Raw genomic sequence first — 12,869 nt, forward strand, 5'->3', positions numbered from 1 at the left:
TTGGTATATTGGCTTTAATCCTTTGCGGAACACCCCTTCAAATAACCTGATATGGCTCAAGCTCCCAAGGCTTCCTATTGAACTTTGGTCTAAGGAAACTCTATTTGAGATTGGTAATGCGATTGGAAAATGTGTTTATGTGGACCCAAAATGCCTCGGGGAGAAGGATAAACGTGTGGCATGGATTCTTATTGAAAAAGAATATAGAGGCGATTTTCCTGATCCCATAGAATTAACATTCGGTTGTTTATGCATCAATCAGAGGCTTGATTATTGGGGAGTTCCTTTTAGATGTTCGGCATGCCACCGAACAGGTCATTTAATCAATCACTATTCCCATCGTCATAGACATAATATTCAGGGTAGGAGGAATCAACTGAAAGCAAAATCTACATTTCTTGAAAAGAAGATAAGATCTCCTTTCTCGGGGATGTCTTTATCCTCCCCAAGTGGTAACTCTCCTGCAGCATTGGGGAGTCATCCCATCAATTGTGCTCCAGCTAAAAAGATGACTGGTAATCCACCTTCCTTATTAAAGGAAGACAACATTGAAATTCCCTTTAATATGTGATCTACGCCCCCTTGCAATATTCTTGAGAAATCAAGGAAATCAACTTCCCCGATATGTCATAAGGTTTTTAACTATTTATGCATGCATCCCCCTAAGCCTCCTACTGATAGAGAAATTCTTCCCCTAATCCCATTCCCCATCCCCTTCACGATCTTCCTTCGGCTTCCCACGTCACATATATTCCATCTTCCCCCCCTTCCCCTAAACATAAATCTAATAAAGGGAAATAACCATGCATATCTGTTACGCCCAATAACTCCCCTGTTTCTTCCCCTATCAATTCAGTAGGCAGTGACCTTGATTACCTTCTAAGTAAAAAATCTCTTGAACTACGTCCACTTACGATTCACAAACCTGGGAAGTCGATTTCTCCTCATATTAGTCCAAACTCTGCAAGGAATATCACTGTACGTAGGAAAAATAACGGAGGAAGCAGGCATTTCAGGGGACGGATGCCTTCATCTGGCAATGTGATCCGTGAGCTATCTCTTACTGAAGTTCCTATTATTGACATTTCTGATAAAGGGCCTCTTAGAGCAAGTATGCACGTTCAAGATCCATCATGACTTGCATCTTATCCATGAATATTAGGGGTCTAGGGACGGACCATAAATTTTTGGCCCTTAAAAACCTTTTTCACTCGACTCATCCTAAAATTATCCTAATTCAAGAGATGATGCATTGTTCCAATGATTCTATAGCTTATTTCAGAAGAATTTATCCTTCGTGGCACATTGTTGCCTCTCAAGCAAATGGTCTATCTGGGGGACTGGCAATTCTTTGGGACCCGGACTAGATTAAAGCCAGAGCTTTTACATGTTTCGCTGGAATTCTCATTTCAGCTCTTTTTAGGGGATATGCCAATCCTATTAATATATTGAATTTATACGGGCCATGCAAAGACAGACTTCCCTTTTGGGATAAATTATTATCATTTGAATTATTTGACATAGATTCATTGATGATCGCAGGGGACATGAATATTACTCTAAATTCTAAAGAAGTATGGGGGAAAGGAAGGCGAAAAGATCCTCTTGCTAATCGTATAAAAAGTGAGATTATGTGTCGGAATCTCATTGATATCTACCCATCCAAGTTGTTGCCAACTTGGGACAATGGTAGAATAGATGGGGCTTATATAGCTAAAAGACTTGATCGTTTATATTGCATATGAGCATCATTGACCATCTTGGTATGCCAAAGTCCTTCATTGAAAATTGTTTTATATCGGATCATAGGCCAATATCTCTTAGATGGAAGGATCAGGATATTAGGAAAGGATATCCCTTTAAATTTAACAGAACCTGGTTGGAGGATCCGGATTTTAATGATCTTATCAATAGATCCTGGAAAAATCTTCCCCCACTTGAATATCCATCTCCCACTATGTCTTTCATTGATAAGCTATCTTTTATCAGAAAGACTGTCAAGGACTGGCAATATAGGAAAAGTCTGGAACACGAGTCAAAACTTCGGAATATTCAAAAGGAGCTTAACAGGTTATCTGAAGTTTTTGTTACACAATCGCTTCCATTTCATCTGCGATGTTATATTAAAGATCTGGAGAGGAGAAAACAGAAAATTCTGGATCTGGAAGAAGCCTCATGGAGGCTAAAAAGGAGGGCCATTTGGCTTAAAGAAGGATATAGGAACTCAAAAAAATTTCACAGATTCGCAAACTCCAGGCATGAAAAAAACACTATCTGGAAGATTGATGATGGTAAGGGGGGTTTTCTTCACTCGCAACAAGATATCTCTGATCAAGCAGTCAAATATTTTGAAAACCAATTTAGAAGATCCGAGGATGGTAGAATTGAGGACATAAATTGGGGGATTTCTCTATACCCTCAAATGTTTGATGACATCCAAAATGAATCCCTATTCCAACCGATTACAAAAGAGGAACTGTTGGGGTCATGAAATCTTTTGAAAAAGACTAGAGTCCTGGCCTCGATGGGTGGACGATTGAATTTTTTATTAATTTCTTTGACCTCTTTAAAACAGAATTATTGGGGATGGTTGAGGAATCTCGATTATCAAGCAATATTCATCAGCTAATATCTTCTACTCTTATTTCTCTCATTCCAAAAAAATCGGATGCATCCTCCTTCCAGGAATTTAGACCCATATCACTATGCAATATTTCTTTTAAAATTATTTCAAAAATCATTGCTGGGAGAATTAAGGATACACTATCTAGATTTTTAACAAGGGACCAGCATGGTTTTCTGAAAGGTAGAAATATTCTGGATGTTGTTGCAAATGCACAGGAAGGATTATTTTCTATGCAGAGAAATAAAAAGGAAGGTGGTATTCTAAAGATTGATCTTAAAAAGGCATATGACTGCCTTGACTGGGGATTCATGCGATGTCTCCTTGCAAAAATTGGTCTAAACTCCAAAATAATCAACTGGATTATGGCTTGCGTGGACAATGTAAATTATGTTGTCATTATAAATGGTTTGCCATCCTCATATTTCTTAGCTGCTAGGGGACTTCGACAGGGATGTTCCTTATCACCTTTATTATTCATATTGGCCATGGATGCTCTTAGTATTCGCATCAACGAAGCTGTCATGGAAGATAGATGTTGACCTCTGAAGATTTGCAAGAACAACTTTATATCCCACAATTTATTTGTGGACGAAATCCTCATTTTTGGCATGCTATGTAAACTTACTTGGACATGTCACTATGAAATATTAATTCAATTTCAAAAAGCTACAGGCTTGCATATGAATGAATCTAAATCATCCTTCTATCATAATGAAGCTAACATGGACCTTATTGCTTTTTTAACTTCTCTATTTGGGATTGAAGCGAGGTCCATCAAAGATGGGATAAAATATCTCGGATTTCAACTAAAAGCTAAGGGATATTCAAAATCGGATTGGCTCTAGATCTTGGACAGATATTATAAAAGGATCTCTGGTTGGGAATATAAATGCCTTTCCATGGCGAGAAGAGTTGTGCTAACTCAATTTGTGCTAGTTCAATTAGCAGTATACTAGGCTCATTTATTCTACATTCCTACGAGCATAATCCAAATGATGAACAGGCTTACTGCTAATTTTATTTGGGGAGGGCAATCAGAAAGAAGGAAATATCATTTAACAAAATTATATGATGTCACTTTTCCAAAGAAATTAGGTGGATGGGGTATTCTCGAACTTAGGACCTTCGAAAAGGCATTAATTTGAAAATATCTTTGGAGGGGAATATTTGGGGATGGGCCATGGAGCAAGACTATAAAGAAAAAAATATATGGTAAACAAAGATATTTCATTCTGGTTCAGAATGGGTAAGATTGGGGCTAGTTATGGTTCAGCAATCTGGATGAGTTTCCGCAAAGTTGAATCAATTTTCTTGAAAAATCTATTCTGGAGCTTGCAAACAGGGAACAAGATCTTAATAGGAATAGGTTCGATCATGGGAGATGGTGATTTCATTGATATATCTCAGAATCTTATGCATTTTTTTTATAGAAAGGGATTCTTCACTTGGAATAAGCTTATTGAAGCATGGTTGGGCCCTATTCCTATTTGGAAAGAGTCTACTTGTATGGGAATGACTGGTGAATTGGCGCGTCAGTGGGAGCAAGTAAGGGGTTGTTTGCGGAATTGTGGTTTCTGCCGTACTTCGGAGGATGATGTCCTCGTTTGGAAAGGCAAATGCACTACAGAGCCTGTAAGTGTTAAGGAGATATATACAAATCTTATCAGTATTAAATGTGATCAATCCAATCCCATCTTTCTGGTTGTCTATTGGAAGTCCGGTTGTCCCATCTTATTTTCATGGTTGGTATTCCACAATAAAAATCTGACATGGGATAATTTACAGAAGAGAAGATGGATAGGTCTCGGATATTGTTATGCATGTAAGTTTGCTGAGGAAAACAATTTTCATTTGTTTTTTCAATGTCAATCTTCTCAACAACTCTAACGTTGTCTTGCTGATTATCTTGGAGTTCCCTATATTTCTCATTCTTCTATTATCGAGGCTTATCTTTGGTGGAGCGGTCAAAAAAATACATGGAGGTCTGTCATCATTCTTGTCATCTGGTTTACATGGAAGTGGGGGAATCATGTCATCTTTCAGGACAGGAAGGATCCATATATGGCAGTATTCGATAATATAGTATCATCCATGGACTATATCCATGCAAATCCTTCACAGAATATCAAGTCAAAGCCTGCAGATCCTTATCCAGTGCATTTGGTTTATCCAAGAGCATATTTTGATGGAGCAGCTTAGAATGAAAACAGTGGATGTGGTGTACATATTATCATGGATGATAATACGCAATATCAAATATGCTAGAATGGTGGTAGGGGCTCCAATAAAAAGCAGAGGCGATGGCTCTGGCTGGCCTTCTTTCCATAAGTCATTATCTAAATATTCAATCACTTCATATTTATGGAGATTCAAAAGTCATTATTGATCATGTCACTGAGAAGCACCAGATTAAAAAACAGCGTCTTGACGGCTGGCTGAATAGAATCATGGATATGTGGAGGAAGATGGAAGACTATACTATAAGTCATATTTACAAATCTCAAAATGTCCAGGCAGATATCCTATCTAAAAAGGGTCTTATCACACAACTGGGCATCTGGAAGATGGAGGTAATTTTTGAAGCTAGAGATTTCCTCTTCAAGAATTCTCTCTCCCTGGTTCATAGCACTTTTTGTCACTCAAAAGCCCAGGTATGTCTCTACTATTTTCTATAATTTTGTATTTGTATATGCCACTATTTTGTCTTGCAGATTGTAACAAATCTATATCCCTCCGAAATTTTAAGAATGTGGCATATTCTCCTCAATCATTCTATCATCATTGATGTACTTTTATACAGTGCATATAAAGTACAGTGGATATATGATGTTTATCTGAACACATGAATAATGTGGATATATTGAATCAATCCTGCTTGGAGTTTATGTAAATTTATGATCGTTATATATCTTATATAATAATATTGAGCTTTTTCTTCTGAAAAAAAATTATTACATCATGAGTGATAACGTAAAACCTAAAATAACGAACAGAACCCCTAAAATTGATGACCAGCTCATGGAGGCAGTCATCGCAATTTTAATTTATTGTTCATTTCATTACCACCCTTTACAAACATAACCCTAAAATTGATGACCAGATCAGAGATCTGGCCATGGCAATTTGAAAATATTTATTATTCATTTCATGAGTCATCGTCGAGAACAGAGTGCACACAATTACAACAGCATTTGACGAAGCCTTTAGCGAACCAGTTAACGAAGGGCTTAACGATTACTTTTACTAAAGCTGGTCGGCAACAGCATTTAGCGAACGGCTTGACTATTCCGAACGTGACCGAAGCTGATTTGCTGCGGCTGACAGGTGCAACTGTGTGAATACCAAGCATGTCTTTTTTGGCGCAACTCACATCCACGTGAACGTTACACTCCACCTGCTCGCACCCATATCTCCAATTGCCGGAATCGATGTGACTATGGCAGGCGCTACAAGTATGTGGTTTCCCCTTTAAATCACCCATCACAAGTTTCAGTTTGTGATTTGCGTGGCCACCGAAGTCGAGTATTGTAGGGAGGGCCATACACAAGGGATGAAGCCTTAAGTTGTGCGTGTCACTTTCGAACACATAGCCTTTCACCACATCCCAGCATGCGTTACAGCGATCCCCTCGAAGCCATTTGGTACGAAAGTTTAAGGTAACATCGCTGCGAAAGGGATGTTGGAGGGCATCGGGAAGGGTGGCGCAAACCTCATGCAGAGTGAAGTCGTGGCAGGATGAGGATGAATCGTTAAGCTTACACTTGTAACCAATGTTGGCCCCAAACTCTTTACATCCGCTGCATTTGTAGGCCGGAAGGCCCTCCAACCGCAGCAGCTCATGGGCATGGCGGGTAGCGTTGAACAATACCGCCTGCGCTCTTTCTGTCTGTTCAATATCATCTCCGGCCGTTGGATTTGTATTCGACTCCGCCATGAAGGAGGCGCAGGCACAATAAAGACAGGCCAAATTTCTCTAAAGCAAACCGTAGACGAAAATGAGAATGAAGTCGCTGGGCCAGAATTAACCCTGTATTAATAGGAGGTGGGAGGACGACTAAAATTCCAGGCTTCATCTGGTGCCGCTAATAAAGAAAGGTTAAGTAATAAAGAAGTAGACTTTTAAATTCAGCCACACAAGAAATGTGATGTCGGGAGAGACTTTGTGCACTTGATTCTCATTTTAATGGGTAGTCAATTATATCGGAATCATGGGCAGATTCAGATGTTTCAGAGTCCAAGGCTCACATGTCACATCAAATCACATGCAATTCAGCACGATGGAATATTCGGACTAGACTGCTTCCGAAATTTCCACATAACTCAAGACCAGCAGTAATCTTAGCGGTACAGCTAGACATCAAACCAATTATCATTTAATTTTATTAATTAATATCTTCTTACAAATTTCGAATCCACACAACTCAGGACCAGCAGTACAGCCTATGGCAGATCCTATTTCCACCTCCATAGCAAAGTTAATGCTATGGAGGTACCCCATCTGACAGCGGCAGACTGCGTGGTTGACGTCATGGCGACCTTTCATCCTCCACCATGCATCATGGCATCCATCCGGCGCATCCATCCCTCTCCGACTGCCGTGCTCCTGCCCCTCGACGGCGACCCTGCCCGCAGCCACTTTGGCCTCCCTCTGGTGTATTGATGAGCACACTTACCAACCTGACGATATTAATGTTATTTATATCACTGGTCTATTTGAATTCGAATTCAAATTTGAATTTAACCGCGAAAAAATACCAGTGCCTTGTCTCAGATGCCTTTTATATACCCTATTACATCGGCCTGGATGCCCTGCGTTATCTTTACGGGAACGAACGGGACCGGGCCTCGGGTCATGGGGCAGAGCTGATTTCTTGGCTGGAGAATAATGGAAGCTGGAGCTGGAGCAAAAGGGGCGGAATGGATCATTTTATAGCGACCGGGCGAACCGCTTGGGACCTGAGCAGCCTACCATGGCGAGCGGAGTTAAATGGGGAACGAGTCTCTTGGAGCTCTCGGCCATGGGCAATGTCACGACGTTGTTGGGAGAGCCAAACCTGGATCGACAAAGAGCAGGCCAGGCCGCTTCTGTTATTTGGAAGCAAATATACAGCCGGCCGAGAAATGGCATCCAGCAACAAAGGTATCAAACATATGATTTCTTTTAATTTTCATAGCTATTATCCTTACGTGTGAGCGTAATAATCATGAATGGTTTTTGAAACTCAAGGCCTGTGATAATCTGACTGAATTGCAAGAATATTATTGCAGTTGGAGTCTGTTATGGAATGGTTGCAAACAATTTGCCACTTCCAGATCAGGTGGCAAATCTGATAAGGTCTCACAACATCGGCAAAGTTAGGCTTTTCCAAGCACATCAGGAAGCGCAGGGAGCGTTACAAAACAGCGGAGGAATCGAGGTGATTGTCGGAGTTGGGAACGATGAGCTCCAGAAGATCGCATACGATCAGGCTGCAGCAAACGGGTGGGTTAACGACAACATTTGCCAATTCTATCCGGCCACCAACATCAAATACATCGCAGTCGGCAACGAAGTTTTTTCAAGTGAAAATCGGCAGCATCTTCCCTATCTCGTTCCTACCATGAGAAACATTCAAACCGCAGTCAAGAATGCCAATCTGCAGAGCTCCATAAAGGTCTCCACTACCCACGCCTCGTCTGTTCTGGGAAAATCGTATCCTCCTTCTCAGGGAGAATTCGCTGATGAATTGAAGAGTAGCATGAGCGATGTACTTAACTTTCTGGGAGAGAATGGGGCTCCTTTCATGGCTAATGTGTATCCCTACATTAGTTACAATTACAACAAGGCCCAAATCTCGTTAGACTATGCTTTGTTTAGATCCGCGGATCCGGTGGTGAACGATGGAGGTCGTCTATATAGAAGCTTGTTCGATGCGCTGGTGGATTCTCTGATTTCGGCTATGGAGAAATCGGGACATCCCGATATTCACATCGTCATAACTGAGAGCGGGTGGCCTTCGGCGGGCAATGAAGCGGCTACTGTTGAGAATGCGCAGACTTACAACAACAATCTGATCAAACATGTGCTTTCAAATGCAGGAACGCCAAAGAGGCCTGGACAGCACATTGATACATACATTTTCGCTCTTTTCAACGAGAATTTGAAAGGCGGGGACGAGCCAGAACGACATTTTGGACTTTTCTATCCTGATCAAAACCTTGTTTACCCTGTTAACTTCTCCCCCTAAATTGATCCGATTTGTGTTTTGCATTAGAATTTCCAATATTACCCATTTTCTCACAATAAAGCGAAGGCTTGAAATCTTGGATTTCTTTCGCCAACCTCCCCCCTTAAATTGATCTGTGTTTTCCATTCGAATTTCCAATATTATCCATTCTCTCGCATTATAACGAAGGCCTGGAATCTTTGATTTCTTTCGCCTTCTACCAATGTAACGCCATGCATAGATTGGAATTGGAACCTGTGTTTTAGTGTCAATTTCGCTTCTGCCAATGTAACGCCATGCATACATTGGAACGTGTTCTGGTGTCAATTTCGCACTACGTTCACATCCTTGTGGTTCTCCATTCGAATTTCCAATATAACGAAGGCCTGGAATCTTTAATTTATTTAGCCTTCTACCATTGTAACGCAACGCATTGATTGTAACCTGTTTTCAAGTTTCAATTTTGCACTACGTTAACACATCCTTGTGGACTCTTCTTCAATATAAGAATAAGAACATTTTTTAGGGGCGAGGGAAGTGCATCTCCTGAAGAAGTAACATTTACATATATAGGCGGAAGCGAGCAGATACAGCAGCTTCGAGCGAATCTATCACATCAATCACAATATACTGATATACATTCTCATCATTCGCGCAGCGCCACAAACTGGAAATCGATCGCTGGTGGGATGCCTGAAAGCCTACTGACCCAACCATTGACCGGTGCACTCGTGTGCATAAGAATAAGAACATTTCTATAATCCTGTAATCTGTATTCTAAAAATACTAACACTCAAACGAACAAAATCAATAATTCATTTTAATATCCATTCCGCATTTTACACTTTTCAAGAATTTGAATGTGGCCCCAAAATAACTCTTGACTTAAAACTAACACACCTGAACCAGAGAAATAAATTATTTAAACATCCATTTGACATTTTGCGCCTATTGAAGATTTTGTTGAACTATAATATGAAATGATACGACGCAATTTGAAATGATCTTGTTTAAACATCCATTTGACATTTTGCACCTATTAAAGATTTTGTTGAACTATAATATGAAATGATACGACGCAATTTGAAATGATCTTGTTTATAGTTTAATTAAAGATTTTGTTGAACTATAATATGAAATGATACGACGCAATTTGAAATGATCTTGTTTATAGTTTAATTAGCTGGAGGTACCACATTTTTTTTTTAATTTCAGTTTTAACGCGAGATTGACTTCTTATCATAAAATTAAAAGAATATATAAATATTATAATAAAATTTTTGATATATTTAATTTTTATTATATATAGTTTTAAATTATATTAATTATAAATATATATTTATTTTAACTTGTTAAATATTAAGAGAAATTAAATATTTCTGGATGTAAATTTTTTTAATACTTAAATATTTTATATGGTGAGTATGTTAGTTTTGAGTCATATATAAATAAAATGTTTTAACTATAAGAATTTTTTTGGCTCTACACTAACATATTGAATTATTTTTGGGTCCTTCTTTCTCTCTCTATGTGCGTATGTGTGTATAATCATTTCAAACCTCGCTTGTTTAATTCCTGGGTTTTATGCACTCTAGGTGTGTCCCACATGATTCCCGGAATCATTATGTTCTCTTGGAAATGGGTTTAACAAACTCACATCCCCACACCAAGAACTAGCACTACCTTTCATAGTCTTAGCAATTGTCCGTAGGAATTTTCTCTACAAACTATAATTGGTTGTAGGTCCACCCTTTCATTTACCTCTTACAACCTCCTTTTCCACTCTCAATCTATTCTATTATCCATTTTATCATCAGTGCTCTCTGATCTACAATGTCCCCCATAAGAATTATTTCCAATATGCTCAACATAATTTCCACGCTCCCCTCGAGTGCAATGTCGCTGACCTCCTCATTTTGGCACCATTTCCTCTTATGCATGGTTGAACTCATACATTCTAGTTGCAGGCTAAAGCACTTGCCAAGGACATCTCTTATGACCCCAAAGTCCCCCATCTGCACTCTTTCCTGCATGAATGATTTATGCTATAACCCCCTCTCACACTTGATGTCACTAACTTTCTCCATATTATAATGTTTCATCTGGCCCAAGGTTTGATTAATTATGTTGATGTTAGGTTTTTCCATTTGTTGAGGGCATGTTTTTCCATATTATAGTAGAAGATTATTTAAACAAAGCTACTTAGGAAGAATTCAGGGCCATTTTGTATCTAGATGAGTCAAACTTCTCCCACTGCTTTGGGAGGAAAAGGGGTACCTCATGACCCATGGAGATGGATGAAGTAGAGGAGCCTAACTCCAAGAGAGCCAGGATCAGAAAGGTGGCAAGTGATGCTGATGATGAGGATGATAATAAGACAATGTCTCAAGCTCTAATACTATACAACAACTAGCTAGAAACCTCATCAAAACAAGCCTCCACTATGGAACACTTGTCTTCAACCATGTCAGGATTTGAAGCCACAAAGTTAGGCGAGGTGTTCAAGCTTGGACACATGTGAGTAGTGGAGCAATTCAAACAATTGGCCAAACAACAAAGGAAAGAAAGGAAGAGGGATATAAGAATTGTAGAAAACCAACCACTCCCTAGCAGGTGATGCTGATGATGAGGATGATAATAAGACAATGTCTCAAGCTCTAATACTATACAACAACTAGCTAGAAACCTCATCAAAGCAAGCCTTCACTATGGAACACTTGTCTTTAACCATGTCACGATCTTGAGCCACAAGGTCAGGTGAAGTGTTCAAGCTTGGACACGTGTGAGTAGTGGAGCAGTTCCAACAATTGGCCAAACAACAAAGGAAAGAAAGGAAGAGGGATATAAGAATTGTAGAAAACCAACCACTCCCTTCCATGCAAGTCAAAATTTCATTAGACTCTAGAAAGGGGATCTTCAAGTTGGTTGTATTGTAGTCCAAGGTGGAGACATCTAGATCCAAGCCAAACTGTCAAGTGCATAATTCATCCTTGCTCGCAGACAACATTCCATATACTGATATTATGGAAATGAACATGTAAGTGACCCATATGATGCATATACAAATGCATCAATCAAATGCCACAACCAAGAAACTGAAAAAATGGTACAATAAGGCTAGTGCTTAGTTGAAGTGTGATAAGATGGTTTTCAGGAGCCGAAAGATGAAATCAAAATCCTATAAGATAAAATCATACACCTAGCCATGTTCCCTAGGGATTTTAAACAATATAAGTTTGTGTTGGAGGATAAAGACAAGGAGATAACCTCAATGAAAAATAAGCTCAAGATTCTAGATGCACATCTTGTGCAAATAGATGAGTTGGTAGCAGTAGAAAAAAAGAGTCAGGATCTTAAGACTAAGCTTCATACACCATTGTGCTAAAGAATAAGGAATACAAGGACACGATTGTGTTATTGGAGGCACAGTTCCAAGGAATGAAAGAGAAAATTGATGAGACTCTTCAATGTCAATAGAACCTTGTTGTTTTAATTGAATAGGTTGAATCATTGCTGATATTGGAAGATGTCAAGAAGTTGTAATATCTACTCCCAAATCGAGAGCAAGAGTTGAAGACAAAGAAAGAAGAGCTCAAGAAAACCAAGATGGAGATGTACTGGACATACGATCACAATGAGAAAATTGAGGTTGAATTGGAAAACTTAAGGAGAAAGCACCCTAGTAAGTCCTGTTTTAAAGCTGAAAAGAGAATGATATGGGATAAGATCATGAAGGTAGTGGATAAGCATTTAGATCACTTGGAGTTAATTCAAGAGAATATAGAAGTTGTCATAATGGTCCACAAGGAAATGAATTCAATTAAGAAAGTTAGAGGTGACTTACCTACCAAGGCCAGATTGATCATAAATTTCATTAACCATATGCCCAAGGAAGAAGTGGTCAAGGCAAATATTGACAAATCAAAGTGGGTTGTGAGAGCCAACTAGATGAAGAGAAAGAAAAATTTGGTAACATTGGTAGAAAAAAAAGCAGAGATACTATCATATGAAGTATAAGGATTTAAAGAAAGATGTGA

General features: G+C 39.1%; 2 protein-coding genes across 2 annotated transcripts; one reads left to right on the forward strand and one right to left on the reverse strand.

Moving 5' to 3' along the window:
* Nucleotides 1-5,771: 5,771 nt before the first annotated feature.
* On the reverse strand, nucleotides 5,772-6,599 carry LOC149201746 (uncharacterized). Its single transcript, XM_089401353.1, has one exon. The coding sequence runs from the start codon at nucleotides 6,558-6,560 to the stop codon at nucleotides 5,772-5,774; it is 789 nt and encodes a 262-aa protein (XP_089257479.1). The 5' UTR covers nucleotides 6,561-6,599.
* A 477-nt stretch (nucleotides 6,600-7,076) lies between these two features.
* Nucleotides 7,077-9,104, forward strand: LOC149201747 (glucan endo-1,3-beta-glucosidase, acidic-like). Its single transcript, XM_089399810.1, has 2 exons — nucleotides 7,077-7,766; nucleotides 7,895-9,104. Exons 1-2 carry the CDS (start codon nucleotides 7,178-7,180, stop codon nucleotides 8,851-8,853), a joined length of 1,548 nt encoding a protein of 515 aa, XP_089255936.1. The 5' UTR covers nucleotides 7,077-7,177; the 3' UTR covers nucleotides 8,854-9,104.
* Nucleotides 9,105-12,869: the final 3,765 nt, after the last annotated feature.

This window comes from Pinus tabuliformis, chromosome 2_1 (genome assembly GCF_031772625.1).
Source record: "Pinus tabuliformis cultivar Carrire ecotype Pingquan chromosome 2_1, CPIR1, whole genome shotgun sequence".
Classification (NCBI taxonomy): Eukaryota; Viridiplantae; Streptophyta; class Pinopsida; order Pinales; family Pinaceae; genus Pinus; species Pinus tabuliformis.